At 37.1% G+C, this 16572-nt stretch overlaps 1 protein-coding gene across 1 annotated transcript; it reads right to left on the minus strand.

The window, feature by feature from the left end:
• Positions 1–2497: 2497 nt before the first annotated feature.
• Positions 2498–16350, minus strand: LOC139973972 (ficolin-1-like). Its single transcript, XM_071980880.1, has 6 exons — positions 16227–16350; positions 15416–15481; positions 7030–7223; positions 6384–6692; positions 4360–4639; positions 2498–2916 (listed from the first exon to the last, which is right to left on the minus strand). Exons 1-6 carry the CDS (start codon positions 16306–16308, stop codon positions 2642–2644), a joined length of 1206 nt encoding a protein of 401 aa, XP_071836981.1. The 5' UTR covers positions 16309–16350; the 3' UTR covers positions 2498–2641.
• Positions 16351–16572: the final 222 nt, after the last annotated feature.

Consider the following 16572-nt stretch of genomic DNA (forward strand, 5'->3'; position numbering starts at 1 on the left):
CTCTGGTTATTCTTACAAAATGAAGTATAGGCCTATGCCCAAGTGACGACGCTCAGCAATTTATGTATGTACTTTAATAAAATGACGCTAGGAAACATATTTATTACTATTGACCCTTTCAAAATAAGTGCTTTTGAAGTGTTGTTGAGTGAAGTCATTCGTGGATTTGATATCTCTGCCTATAGGGGTGGGAACTGCAGTTTGATTCTGCTCATTCAACTAGTTGCGAAATATCTTCATGCGCCATACTTGCACTGCGGTGACGAAGAAAGGGGAAGAGGGGGGGGGTACCATCATGAGGTTTACGTTTTGGGAGGAGTTCGCACAATTTCAGACCAGTTTGTCCAGCGACCTCCTCTGATCACGTGACCTTTGGCGTTGATGTTCTATAATGTTGTGTATGTATGTATGTATGTATGTATGTATGTATGTATGTATGTATGTATGTATGTATGTATGTATGTATGTATGTATGTATGTATGTATGTATGTGTGTATGTATGTGTGTATGTATGTGTGTATGTATGTGTGTATGTATGTATGTATGTATGTATGTATGTATGTATGTATGTATGTATGTATGTATGTATGTATGTATATGTATGTATGTATATGTGATCTTCCTGCAAGCAGGAACCCGCGAAAGAAGCCATTGAGGCTTGTAGACTCGCAAGCTGACCGAAGCCAATCTCTCGGCACACATCCATTTAACGTCCATGTCAGGAAGTTGTTATTGAACAACACCCTTGCCAGACGACACACATTGCTGTCGGCGGGGAATCGAACCGGGGATCTCATGACTGGGAGACGCCGGCGTTAACCAGTAGGCTATACACTCCGCCTTAAACCCATATGGTTTCCGTTATTTGTCATTTTGGCCCGTATGCCCGAGCCGTGATGTTAAAGTAAACAATTTCGCTTTTTTTGCGATTATTATTATTTTTCTTGTTATAAAACATCTAATAAAGGCATAAAATATTGAGATTTTATGATAACACGTTGAAATTTGGGGTTCACACATCGGAATTTTGAGATAAAAGGAAAACTAATTTCGATCTAGAACGCCAATTTTCTTTTGTAAACCGTCGCAAATTTATTACACAATATCAAATTTCCAGATTAAAAATTTTATAGTTAAAACATGTAAATGTCGAGATATTCTATCCAAATGTTTAAACAACACGTATAGGGAATCTTGTGATAAACGTTAAAATTTCGAAGAAACAAGTCAAAATTGAAAAAGAGAGAAAAGGAGGAAAATTTGGAGCTAAAAGCAGGGGCGTCAATCATTGGGAGGGGGACAGGGAGAATGCCCCCCACTTTATGAAGGGTGATGGGGGGGGTGGCACAATATCAATGTACCCCAAGGTTTAGTGACTGACTCGCGTAGGCGCTAAGCCCATATCAGGCTCAAAATGACTCGTGTATCGCATAACAGGAGCTCAAACATTGTGCTATGAGATTAGTAGTTCATAATTTTTTAATCTCATCTGCTCAACCCCCCTCCCCCACACCCACCTATGAGAAATGAAAATTTTCAACTTGTTTGAGGATTTTAATGATAGCGTAATTTAAATGAGGAGCCGCGCGCATAAGCCGCTTAGGCTATATGCTAAGTCAGCAGATAATGAAAGCCTGCAGCATTCGCTAATTTTCTTTCCAGTATAATATTTTCATATTTTATGGTATGTTGTATTATCACGTACAAGCAATATAACACTACATGTCAATATAATATTGTGCGTTCAGTTTGGTTAGCATACCCAGATACCCAATAGTGCTTTTTAAATCTATTTATGATAGTATATCATGTGTGCATGTTGTAGACATCTGTATATAACAAGATGATGTTATTCTTGTGTGCAAACTTGAAGAATGTTTCCGTTTTTGCTTTTGGCTTCAATGTTATTAATCATGATAAAGACCCTAAGTTACACCCGGATGTTAAATATATAAGTCTGTCTTAATGTTAGTCTTATCATTCGTCAGATGTGGCTTTTGTTACTATATATTGATTACTGGCATATCAAATTCAGGGACCAAACAGAGGCAACTTTGCAGAAATCTGGATGTGTGTCCGCCTCTGGACCCCCGCCGGGCTTCGCCCTTGGACCACATTCAGTGTCCCGATAAAGGCCTTGCACTAAGGCGTTTAGCCACGCGCACACTCCTTCAATTTGATCCTTGTTCAGTCATTTATGCCCCCCCCCCCCACTCTTTTCAATTGGGATTGACGCCGTGGTTAAAAGGTCCAAAATTTTCACATCAAACCGTCACGATGTTGGTATGAAACGTCAAAAGTTTGCGATGAAATATCGAACACTTTTGATAAGATATCTCAAGATTGACAAAACGTCACTAAATATAGCCGTAAAAAGCGTAGAATTTTCGAAATAAAACGTCAGCAATCTGTCAACATTTTTTTTTCAGATGAGAAAATACGTCAAAAGGTTAGTATTTTTTTTTTTTTTTTTTTATACAAACAAGAAGATTTTCCCAACGACCGTTGATTATAGCCTGTGAAATGTAAGCTATACTGTGATTAAGTTGAATAGTATTAAGGAAACAAAATCATTTTGATCATCCGTCCTTCTTTTCTTCATTGAGTGATACATAACGGTATTGGTACGAATGTTATATATTACACAGGTCGAATCTTCATCTCCGTGTATTTGAGATTATGGTCGGGGCCAGATAGGTATTTCCAACAGACAGAGGTTCCTCTACCGCAACATTCCGTAGAGGAGGGTGTAAAGTGGTCAACGTTATAATCACTGTTGAGATTGGCCGTACAACAGTGGCCGTACCACCAGGCACCATGTTTTAAACTTGCACAGTCTTTCTCCACGTTGACATCATTATCTCGGTCGTGAGTACTAAATTGTTTTTTCATGTGATGGTGAAGAGCATCCTTCCCTGTTAACACGCACAAAAGAAGAAGAAATATTAAATGAGTTTAAGAAAGAAATGAGAAAGATAGAGAGAGAGGGGGGTAGGGGGGTGGGGGAGAAACCTAGACCGCAGTAAGGAAACTATTAACAAAACCGTGGCAAAATGGTGAAAATCACAAAATTGCTATGGAAAGATTGTAAAGATAAAGGACACAAGGCTGGAGACTGGATCATGTCTTACTATGACGTCATCCAGCCACACCTTCTTCAATGTTTTTCTTGATTTATACAATGTTCATTTTTTGTAATGGAGAAGGAACTTAACAAATGTTGAAATCTCTACTATTGAAGATTTTAGCAGAACTTATGATGTCATTGGTTTCAGTGTCAAGGATGCAAATATTCCACCTCTAAATTTCGAGGTCCATCCATCCGTCCGTGCGTGCGTCCGTCCGTCCGTGCGTCCGTCCGTGCGTCCGTCCGTGCGTCCGTGCGTCCGTGCGTCCGACCGTCCGTCCGTCCGTCCGTCCGTCCGTCCGTCCGTGCGTCCGTGCGTCCGTCCGTCCGTCCGTCCGTCCGTCCGTCCGTCCGTGCGTCCGTCCGTCCGTCCGTCCGTCCGTCCGTCCGTCCGTCCGTCCGTCCGTCCGTCCGTCCTTTCGTCCGTCCGTCATACATTACATACATTACGGGAGATATAACGCTTCTAAACAGAAGGTTCTTATTTTATCAGTACAGAGGTTATGTACAGTTTAATATCTTATGATATAGTTGTGTTCATATGTCTATTGTTTTAATAACGTCGGCTCTGCCGTTGCTTTTGCAGAGACAGTTATTACTTTGAGATTCTCCGTGGAAAGTCATTGTTTGCATTTGATTCAGTCATACAGGATATGAAATTAAATCAATCAAGTCGAAGATGATAAAGTTGGAATGAATATTAAGAAAAAACACAAAAGTGAGAACGCCTTTATCAGAACAAAGAAGGCGCCGATGTGAACACCAAACATAGAAGATTAATGAAGAGAAAGCTATTGTACGTTTTTATAGAGGAACCATTGAAAGTTAATATGAAAGAGAATACATTTTCAATGGTTACAATTGAACAGCTTGGTTCGTAATTAATATGCTATATGTCGTAAGACATGGTAATATTTGTCAAACAATATACTTCATATGCTTCATATGGCTAAAGATTGCCAAGTGTATGATATAAACCAACATTGAAGTTTAATGTTGCAGTATCCATCCATCCATCCACCCACCCAACACCATCCATTCATCGATCCGTCCGTCCGTCCGTCCGTCCGTCCGTCCGTCCGTCCGTCCACGTCCGTCCATCCATCCACCCCCACCCATCCATCCATCCACCCACCCACGTATCCATTCAGCCACCCATCCATCCATCCACCCCACCCACCCACCCATCCATCCATGTATCCATATAGTAACAAGCACATATTTAACTCACTATTGCTTCTGGTTTTTGCTGTCCCGCTGAAAGCTCCCAGCTCAGACAGTCGGTACTTGTCATTTTCATCGTTTATGCGGAACAGGTCATACTTAGCAAAGTATGAAGATCCTTCTCTGTCCACCAGATCAATCCTGAGTGTGTAGCGACCTTGATTGGTGAGGTAATACAGCTTGTCATTACCCAACCAGAACTCATGATCCAGCTCACCAAAGCCTTCTTTATAGCTCGTCCAGTTACGATAAAAATCAACGGAACCATCAACACGACGTTGGAACACCTGAAATCAAAATAAATTAAGGACTTGCTAAGATTTACCATTTCAAAACTAAGAAGTCATGGGGATGTTTCTCATGTAGATTAATATGACAGAGATGGAACAGAATGAGTCAGTTTACCAAATACTTTAAGAACATAATCGAATATTAGACAATCCATATTAAACAGAAAAAAGAAGACTGACAGTTTACGAGCTTATGCTATTTGACTTGAAGGAGCAACCACAGAAAAACAAAAATTAACAGAGAGTTCCTTTTTTTGTCACTATTCTGTTACACTGTATCTTTGTAATACTAACTGGAATGAATCTAATTGCCAAAGTGATAATAAGAATGTGAATAATAAATGGGAAGCAGTAAGTACATCCAGACTATACCACCAGAAATTGATAAAAAGGAAGTTTCCTTCACAAAGAAACGTTTCCTTCACTAAGGAAACGTTTCGGAGATTTCCTCCAAATTGGTATAATCCATTTGCTCTGCCATAAGATAAAAGATCAATGTCATTGTTTTTATTTTGAAGATCTTTCTCTCAACGCTTTAATCTTTAAGAAAACAAAACATAACATGTCTTAAATTGAAAAATTACTAAGCTGTAATGTTTAACCTTGGAATAACAACAAATGTGTAAAATAATTGTGCCATGCATGCAAACATATTAGTCAACATTTTAAGTGCAGCTTGTAATGTTTTATGTTAGTGGTTTTATAATATTCATTATAATACGGTTTTACGTAATTATAATACGTTTTGAGTAATGCAACACCAGTATACTTCTTCTAAATTCAATCTTCTCTGGTTTGTGATATTTCTACTCCATTGAAAGCAATACAGCACACTCGACCTGTAACTTCTTGTTATTCAACGTTATTGCCCGTAGTTCATTTAAATACGCTGTAACACCTTCCCTTATTGCCATATACAATCTATGCTAAACAAAATCAATAAGTTAAGAAAAAGCAATAGGGCAACAATTTATCCGTTTGAGTATTACAATACATTTTAAGATATGAACTAAAATCCTTATGTTTTTATTTATAATATAACAGCGGTAGCATTACCTGGAAGTAATCAATGCCTCTGATTACATATGTATAGGTCCATAATGTCATCGTATACCTGACTATAGGAAATATCAACTAATTTCTCAAATGACAAATTTTATGAATGTTGATTATGTGACACGGCAAAATGGATTGCGTGTACGGCGAGTCGGTTGAACATTCAACACAGCTTATTTTTGAGGAAGAAATCACGTTTTTTTCTTCTCCCTGTTGTGGGCAACATATTTCTTAAGTAATGTAACATTTCACTTCGGTGTAAGGTAGCGTGTACTCACTGAGGGAAAAGTAGAATCCTAAATTAAACGCTTAAACGTTTGTCGTTTTTAACAATGTATCATTAAAGAGTACGATAAGCCAGATCAGTGAGTTGGTTTAATTAATGGTGTAGATACCACTGTTGTTATAACCAGCATTGTATTTGTATTTGTAATAAGTAATGCTTTAAGTTTAGAAATTTAAACGTAGCAATCACAGACAAACAAATAAAATTCAACGGAGGACTATCCGGATTTGTCACAAATCTTTCAGTCTGTATCTTTGTAATGCTAATTAAAATAAACTAATGACGTAAGTAATTACTTAATATTAAACATCCAATAAATAGTTTATGTCATCTGTGATTCATTATTTGTGAAATTATATACCAAAGGCCTACAGAAATCTAGATTCTATTATGACTTACCGTCCATCCACCTCCGTCAGCCATGTTACAATAAACTGGAAATGGTGATCCAGTCCAGTTAGTTGGTTTAATGGTGTAGATACCACTTTCGTTAATACCAGCCTCAGTATATACATCTTGGCAGTTAGTGAGCTGCAAACATGTTTTTCCATCACCATGGTAACCAGTCTTGCAGTAACATTGACGAACATTGTTTTGTTCCTCACACTGTGCATTGAGACTGCAGCTGTATACGTCATCCCAGGTGACATTGCCATTGATACAGTGAGCCATTCTTGTACAATTAGGGTTGACGTAAAATCCACCGGCCTGTGCAATAGCAACGTGGTTTTAAACACTGATAGTACATTATAACAATAATAGGAATAACCATAACGATAATAATGATCATGATAACTGTAGTGACGAAGATGACGACGATGACGATTAAAATGACGATGACGACGATGATGATGATAATTTTTTTGCTGTCGGCATAAAGAATTGATAGCAGTATATCAAAATTAACGTAGAGTCAAGGGGGGGGGGGGGGAAACTGGCAGAATAATGTCATTTGTACTTGAATTTAAACATAATAAAGTCATTTATTTTATATTAAGTGACTTCTCGATATCTGGCTGCAGAAGTAAAGACTTGGGAAACTCACCGAAATGCTTGCATTCACACTTGTCATTTGACAGGTGCAATTCTCAGGTGCCGCACAGACCATTTCATTGTCATCATTGTAGCATCGCAGCTGACCACGTAGGCAGACAGTCGGGGTTGATAAACGAATTGTGTCGATTGACTGAGAGGAGCTTTCAACTGGCGGTGCGGTGGTGCTCTGCGTGGTTGTAGCATCTTAAAGGGAAATAACAATTAAAGGTTAATTTTTAAAAAGGTAAATGAAGAGGTTTGTACACTCTAAAACCAACCTGGTGAAAATGTCCTGGTTAACAACTTGCTAACATTATCCTGGTTATTTGCTACGTTAGTTAACATCACCCTCGTTACGCTCCATCCGTCCTGGCGTAAACTTGATAACCCTGGTGAACACAGATTATTTGCATATTGCAATCCTCGCCTCTGATTGGTTGGTAGTCGCGACTCAAGACGTTCGATCTAGCAGCTTCCTACGACGACAAATTCTTGCTAGATAAAAGGGGTATGCGTAACCTTAAATCAGTGTTTAAATGTAAAGGTGAAATACCGCGTTCATGTCGAGTTTGTCATTTCTGTAATACAGTCAGTACGCGCGATATTGAAGTATAACCTAACGTTACCCCTTACGTTGTTAGGCTAGGCCAAATTCATTCCCCGATGTAGTAAATACACTGTACTGGCTATGAGATAGTATATGCTTGTATTTGTTAGTAAGTACCTTCACTTCAGGACTAGGCATAAGTCTTGACCTAAGTAAGTATATTCCTACTGTGTGTCATACTCAAAGCAAGACCTTCCCTAACTAACGACCGCTTCTAGTGACTACTTCTACCAAATTCGAGTAATTGTGGTGTACGGTAGCTGAGGGCACACCTAATCAAAGCCACACATTTATAGTGAAATTATGCATAGACCTTTGTGCTCTTGGGTCAGAACACTTTAGTCTTAGACCCTGTAGGCCTAGCTTGCCTTCGCTTTTAAAAGACTAGACCTAGGCTATACTACTAGTGGTCTACATGTTCTGGAAATGGCTATTAGTGATTGCCGACAGTGAAAGAAGAGATTGCTTAAAATTGCAAGTGATGCATTTATTATAGTGACCTAGATTAACCTCTGAGTGTAAAACTTACCCAGGCTAGGCTATAACCAGTTAAGCTATATTAGTAAACTTAGGTTATCTGCATTGAAATTTAATTTAAAATGATAATTTTGTACTATTCATTTATAAAAACCAAGAAACTTGTGTATGGTTATTCTCAATCTAGACTACACTTCAATGTAAATTAGGGATGGGGGGGGGGGTACTTGTTTGTCAAACTTAAACAAACTTTGCCTGAAATTAATTAGGCTAAGCCTACCCATGCAACGATATATGTATAGCCTAGGCCTAGTCACAAATAAGTTTTATCCACATGAGACATGTAAACATGAAACACCACATAACTAGGTCACGGCTTTGCACTCCTAATGTTATAAGCCTCACACTATAAAACAGAAATGAGTTTTATGACATCTCATGTTGTTCTTATTCTACAATTATACTCCCCAGAGGTAGGTTTTTAAGCACTGTCAGTGAGGCAGATTATATTTTCATATTAGGCACAGCAGATCATGAATTTGGTGTAAATCTCAATAAAGTGAACTGCCCATAGCAGGGACTCCTTATAGCATTGATTTTCTGAACATTAAAAAGGGACACATTTACAGTAAGGCATATTATGTTTCCATATACAGGGGCGGATGCAGGATTTGTGACAGGGGGGGGGGGGTCTGACTGGTCCAGCCGCGCCTGAACGTAAGACTATCTAAGCGGAGCGCCACCATCGGTTGACGTGGAGCGTACAAGAAAATTTTTGGCTTTACAAACCCCCCAGATGGCCGGAAACGGCACTTCCCGAGTATTCTAAGCTGCATGTACCTAGCCTGAAAATATGGATCTCATGTCTGCAATTTCTCAATTGATGAGAAAAAAACAATCTATGAAATATGGTAATACATATCAGATGAGTTGAGATGATACAAAAATCATAATGCCTTTAGCCCCCAATCCCCCTCCCGTTCCGTCACCACTGTTTGATGCAGGGCCGGATCCAGGATTCTGGAAGGGTGAGGGGTTTGACCTCCAGTGATCCTACGGTCTAAGGGGAGTGGGTTTTCAAAGCAAATGCAAAGCACCTACAAAAACTCACTCGAAATGTATCTGCATCAGTACGAGTTTGCTAGTTTTATTGATGATCTATTCATGGTAGATTGGAGAAAACAAACGCCGTGGATGTTTAATTTAATTATTTTTTTCTCTCTCTTTTTTTCCTCTTTTTTTTGGGCCAAGAGCAGGGGGGTCCGGACCCCCTGGACCCCCCCTCTGGATCCGCGCCTGATATATATCACAGCAGATCATGAACTTGGTGTAAATCTCAATAAACCGAACTGCCCATAGCAGGATTCCTTATGGCATTGATTTCCTAACATTCAAAAAGGGACACATATACAGTTTTCATGGGAGAGAATGTTTGTATAGATACAAACTGATAAGTATTTAAACATGGTACAACACTCAAATAAAGACCATTAATGGAATTGATTTTGTTTTACTTTGAAACTAATTTCTAACAAAGGTGACCGGCTTCTGTTAGGTGCAGAAATAAATAACTCTTTCTGCTGTTATGTGTTATTTTGTTTAGCAGAAATGGAAGATTTGTCCCAAGAGGAGCTAACAGCCATGACAGAGTACAAGAAGCACACAACATTGAGCCTTCCATTTAATTACCGTACTTGCAACTACATGAAAAATCTGTAGGCTTCAGTTTACTTAGCCCTATGATGGTATATTGCAGTTGAGCAACTACAACTCATACCATCAAGTCAAAAGTCCAGCACAAAATTGAGTTGCAAGGTGATTGATACCATGTATAAGTTATGCATGTAGAGGTCAATTGAGGTCACTGCGATCATTGCAATATACCATTATCTCATACTTCCATACACTTCCTCCTATTAAAGTGTTAAAAGATATCGATTTATCTTTGCACACGATTGATCTCTTACTCTCCGCAAATTGTGGAAGCATAACTTGAAGCCACTGCGAAGTCATCAATTTTATATTAGATGAATTTCTTGTGATAGACAAATTCTGTTCAATTAAAGTGCATCTATCTTAGAAATTTCCAAACAGAAACGCCAAATCAGGACTGTAGAAAATATAAGTGTACACTATTCTAAGCATATCCTACATTCTGTATTACAGATGGCAAGTCTCTGACTTCTAGTTTTATTTCTCCATGGTATAAACAAAGAGTGTGAACATGGCCTTCAGTAAAGTGTCAGTCCTTTTTAAAATTGTTGTCATAGAGCAGTGAGATACCTTGGCTATTTTGGAAAAGTAGGGAGGGGCGGGGGGGGGGGGAGAAGATGTAAACTTTCAGTGAATGTTATTTTACTGTATCAACTTTAAACAATTTCACAAATCTTTTGTTGCAGATGAACTTGGCTTTTTCTCTTGTCACTCTGTTGTTTTGGGGAATTTCAACATCGAAGGGTGCAAGGGTGCATCCTTGCAATTATTCATATACATGTAAAACAAGTAATTTTTATTTTTTAGATTTATGTCTAATCTACATGGAATTTTGCATAGCTGATAGCCCACTGATTATTGGTAAAGTGGAACCAGTTTAGATATGTAAGGAAATTAAGGAAATTGAACAATTTATTTACTGAGGTATTAGCCAGAAGCAACAGGACTTTGCAAAGCATGGTAACAAATTTGTCTAAAGCGAAGAGAAAATTGCTTGGTAGAGAGCTTTCAGTGCTCCTACCTTCATCTACCATAAAATGACAACAGAAACAATGTTGAACCAGTATCACACCCTTTGGTTTGACTATAGGCTAAGTGCTGTAAATAACACTATTGACTAATTTTGCTCCAAGCGACGTGTGAATGCACATTTACACATTTGACCTTCGCCTATTATGCAATTGGTATGTCAAGTTCACGAACACAGGCTGTGTGTACTTAAACCTCCATTTTCTTGTTTGTCGATAAAGATCCGAGGAAACGACCGTGAAGAATCTTTAATCTTTAAATGGCTGCCAACACAGTCTGTTACTGCACTTGCTATAAAAGACAGGCTAATGCAATTTATTCCTTTTCTACAAGTGAAACTGATAAAAAATAATGTTTTCAAAAAGTTTGGCACAAACTAGTAGACTGAAGAAAGCGATTAATCTTCTTTTTCATTCTAGTTCGTTAACACACCATTTAATACTTTAATTGTTTCATTCCTTTCCTAGATTGGTACAAACTGGAAGAGGTGAAAAATGAGAAATTGAGAGAGGCTACCAAGTAACACAACTTTGCAGTAGTAGAAGGATGTCTTTGGCTAGGATGATGCACATCAAGAAATGTGATTGTAGCTGTTTTTATGAGAAACAATTTGATGTTTTGCATTTCAATTCATCTCTCTGTCCACAATTGATAATACCTGTTGGTACAACTTCAATTAAACTTGCATAGAGATGGCCTGTGATAAAGAGACATGTGGAAGTGCTCAGGAATTTTATGTCATAGGTCATTTAGGGGTCAGTTTAGTTAATTGTTTTGAAACGCTTCTTCCTGAGTCCACGGACAGACATGTGGATGAATGCAAAACGTGATCATACTTATGGTCATTCAGAATTTCAGAAATTTCATGTTCAGGACACTTTGGTCTATTCTTTAACTACTTAACTGTTAGCTCAAAATCTTTTCAAATTAATCTGTCTTGTTATGATAATAAGCTTTAACTTAACCACTTTCTATTGGAGTTAAAATGATTTGCACAAGTATGAGGTCCAAGGATGAGCTTATGACTAAAACATTAATGGTATTGTTGGAAGCCTAATTATTTTCTTTTAGATGTTCGGTTTTCCTGCATGCAAAGTGGTAAAATATAATTGTAACTCAATTAAAAATATGAATTAATTACCAATAAGTAAATAATTAAATTAAAAAAATAAATTTGGAATTAGGTCATCCTTATCAACAACATTGTGAACATAAATCTTCTAAGACCTTCCTATCTAGTTTAATGGTAGTCAGCACGCTATAATGGCAAGAAGTTTTCAAAAAGTACCTTCCTTGAGGTCTTTACTCTCCAATTGTTCTCAGACATTTTTAAGGAACACACAAGATGACTGAATGGGAAACTTTCCTCAAAGGTTGTGATAAAAACAGTTTAAGAATTCTGACCAAAGGTGACCACATTTGAATATCTAGCATATTTGCGGCTAATACAGCATACCTTTAAAGAAAAGAAGCTACTGACACAGGGCTGAATTTTGTCGTAACAAAGGTTATTGGGAGAGAGGCTTTGATCAAGTTTTTCAAGAGAGGATTTCTTGTTCTGTACTGAAAACTGTTCAAGTGATTTTCAAGTTGTATCCTTGTGCAAAGGTGCTGATCAAGGTCTTGGTATCCCTGTTACATTTCACAGTTGATGTCGAGCAATCAGAGCTTCAGCATGTGACGATGGTTATGCTGTATTCAGTATTACATTTCTTATATTAATTCATTGTATAAGTATTTGAGGAATGAATTAAACTAAATTGCGAAAGTTCACTTAGTACTCAAAATTCAAAAGTAATGGAGATGCCAATAAAGTTAGCTATCAGTAGCATTGATGATGTTGTTTTATAATTTATGTTTTGCTTTTTCTCAATTTGAATGTACTGCAACTTAAATGGAGAATAAGGTGGCATACCCAATAGTATTAACAAGGAAAGGGGTGATTTAACCAGGAATGAGGTGGAAAATCAGTTTTGATATTAACCAGGATAATGGTGACATCAACCAGGAAATGTTGGTTAATTTAACCAGGAAAGAGGTGAAATATTTCATGACATTAACCAGGATAGTATTAGCATCAACCAGGAAATGTTGGTTAATTTGACCAGGAAAGAGGTGGAACATTTTATGATATTAACCAGAATAGTATTAGCACCAACCAGGAAATGTTGGTTAATTTGACCAGGAAAGAGGTGGAATATTTTATGACAGTGGCGTAGGAAGGTACTTTTGAGTGGGGGGGGCGGGCTGAAGACTGATGGCCGGCCTGGGGGAGGGGTCTAAGGGCCCTTTGGAATTTTTTTGCATTTCCAGGTGGCCTCAAATGCAATTTGGTGCAATATTGCACACTTCAACTCCCACTCCATTTTGTAAAGAATTTTGCATTTTCACCTGGCCTTAAATGCAATTTGGTGCTCCAAATGAGATTTTTTTCTCATTTGGAAATGAAAAAGGGGTTTTCTGACTTGCGGAGCAGGGGGGGGGGGCGGAATGATACTTCCGCCTCCCATATTTAAGCCCCCGGTTCCTATGCCCTTGTTTTATGATATTAACCAGGATAGTATTAGCACCAACCAGGAAATGTTGGTCAATTTGACCAGGAAAGAGGTGAACTTTTTTTTATGATATTAACCAGGATATTATTATTAGCATCAACCAGGAAATTCATTTTGTGGGACCGTTCTACTAAATAAACAGGAAGGCGGGGCTGGGGGGTGGGGCAACTTATGAGCGTAAGAGTCCCGTCCGCCCAAAACTGACCAAAAACATACGTTCATTCTGAGTGATATTAGAAGGCGCTTAAACACGTAACAAAATATAAAATTCCTGGCATATTATAAAATATCCACATAAAGATGGTCACATTATGCTTATTGAATTCTAGTTTGACGTTTCAATGACTCTGTAAATAACGATATCCCATTATGATTACCTGAAATGAACAGAGATTGTCCTAAATAGGATGTTAATTTGGTAACTCGTCAATTAAAAAAGGATAAAAGAGTTACTACTTGTGGATCGGACAACATCCCTTGGTGCGTATTTACATGTTTCTCTTCTGAATGAGTCCCAATATACATATCAAATTTCCAGGAAAGATTGCAAAATAGTGAAATCCCTAGCCTGTGGAAAACGGCATTAACATTCCCTTTTCCAAATTTCAAGTGAAGAATCTCAAACATGCAAAAGCTTCTGCTGCCACAGTTGATGGTTAGGTTTTAATCAGTATGGGGATAAACGTCAATTTGCTTACAGAAAAGATGTACCATGTGATTTTACGTATCCATGAAGTTGTGTCCCAATTGAATAACAAGCTAAACACTATGTCAAAGGTGCTTTACCTGGTTTCTCTTCAATACGATCAAGTTAATTAAAGATTAATCTGAAATTATTACTGATCCATGGCTATTAAGTTGGTATAGCTCATTTCATAACGACAGGTTTAACGACAAGTGCAATTAGAAAAGGACTATAAAAAATGGGTGCATTGTCTGCTCTACTGTTTGCTTTATACACGGACGAAATTAAATCTAACGATCATCTCTCAGTCACAAAATATGCTTATGACACTGCATTATCATGCAACATATACAAGATTTCATTTGTCGATCATCATTTCAATTATCAGCGATATGTTAATGATATAAATCAACAAACCATCGAAAGGACCTATTGCTCATTCCCAAAAACTTGGAAGGAATGGTGTTTTGCTAACATTAACATAATATATGAAGTGCGATTGTCGTCTAGATCACAAAGTGTTAAAATAAATGCATCAGAGGTTGAGAAAACATCGAAAATTGACTACTTATGGATACGCATTAGCGAAAACCTGACGTTAAATTGTCATATATGGAATATATTGAGTAGAGTGCATTATTTGGTCTCTAGTTTTAGCATAAAGAGGTATCTATGCTGTACCTGTTTGGTACAACTTCACGTCATCGAGAGATAAAGAATCGAATGATAATCTTAAGAAACGTTTTTCAAGGTGTGGGTGCCTATTTCACAGATGCTAACAGTAAACAAAAACTACTTTTTTGTGTGTGTACAATCTCCACTTAGATACAATCTCCACTTAGATAGATATATATATATATATATATATATATATATATATACATATATATATATATATATATATATATATGTATATATATGTATGTGTGTGTGTATATATATATATATATATTTATGTGTGTGTATATATAAATATATATATATATATATATATATATATATATATATATATATATATATATATATATATATATATATATATCGTATTGGTATGTAAGTAACGCTTATTGTCCAATGTATGTAGCCTACATCTCTAATATATCTTTTCAACCGATGATTCAAGCTGTTGGTTCTTTGAATGTTCCCCAAAGGAAAAATAAGAGAAATCAGATGATCGCATTCATTTCAGCAAAATTCCATAAGCTTTGATAAAGTTTTCTTCTTAGTACTTTAACCTTAACTATGGCGAGAAAATGAACGGAAAATATGTATATTATGTTGTAATCACTTAGGACAAGATCTAGTTAAACTATAGAAATGAAAGTCTTACCATTTGTTGGACCTTTGTAACAACTTCCTCCTACACCAGGAAACTTCTCCGCGAATTCACACAATCCTAAAAGCGAAATGACAAAACAAAAGGCACATGGGACTTTACTAATGATTACAAGTTTGTCATAGGAGTATGTCCGCGTTTCGAGAGGATTGGAGTGGGAGCGGAAGGGTGGATTACCATTTCAAGAGGATCAGATTTGCTTTCAGCATAATTTGTTATTTTCAGAATATTGAATTCAAATTGTAGAAAGTGTAGTTACATCTGTTTCTAACTCATTTCTTGAATTTAAAGATGTTCCAGATCTATTTCGTAGGTTTATTTTTATTGTGCACATAACCAATGCAGTCAAATATCTGAGCTGCTTTGATTTCTTCCTTCTTTATTAAACATAAAAGTGCGTTTTTATTCGTTATTATTTATTACATAAATTGATATATAGGTTTCTACAAACTTACTCTTGTCATATACTTTGATATACTCGTGCCAAATTTCCGAATACAATCATAACCGCAAGTTATATCGTAACTTTGAGTAACCACAGAAACACCAAGTTAAAAAACAGAGTATAGCAATCACCCAATTACACCATATACACAACGTCACATCACTGCTGACAGAACAAACTGTATTATTAGAAAATAGAAGTGGATTATGCTACAAGTAATTCGGGGTCTTGCTGGTTCTTATTCTATATATCGTAAATGAATTAGGTTTCAAGCTACTGACTGTATGCATATTTACTTTGTTTCAGTTGTCGAAATGCATGATAAGGAACGGACAAAATATATAAATAAAGAATACTCACTGCCTGCTGCTAAAGATGAACCAAAACATGCCATGAAAATAACAAGGTGTTGGAAGCATGTGCTATTTTCTTTAACAGCCATGTTTTTCAGTTGTTCTCAGATTTGAGCAGTCTGATTCAAAATGTTCGGTACATGTTCTGATGTACTATGTCATGTTTTTTAAATTGCCATATGTTGTCGAGCTATTAAGAGATTCATGCATATTCATCAATTCACTAAAGGTTGGGTCTCTTTTTCAAATCTTTGCGCAGTAGGTAACTTTAACGAATCGTGGGAGGCTAAAATGTTAATCATTTAATAAGATGGGAGGAGACAATAACATGGCTGGCTGGCTAGATATTTTAA

The sequence above is a fragment of the Apostichopus japonicus genome, chromosome 9 (genome assembly GCF_037975245.1).
Source record: "Apostichopus japonicus isolate 1M-3 chromosome 9, ASM3797524v1, whole genome shotgun sequence".
NCBI classification, from domain to species: domain Eukaryota; kingdom Metazoa; phylum Echinodermata; class Holothuroidea; order Aspidochirotida; family Stichopodidae; genus Apostichopus; species Apostichopus japonicus.

Coding starts and splice junctions, on each gene's coding strand:
- LOC139973972 (XM_071980880.1), bottom strand. CDS start 16,308: ATGGCTGTTAAAGAAAATAGCACATGCTTCCAACACCTTGTTATTTTC. Junction 4,640..6,383: donor CTGACGGAGGTGGATGGACG/GTAAGTCATAAT, acceptor TTTTGATTTCAG/GTGTTCCAACGTCGTGTTGA. Junction 2,917..4,359: donor AGCAAAAACCAGAAGCAATA/GTGAGTTAAATA, acceptor GCGTGTTAACAG/GGAAGGATGCTCTTCACCAT.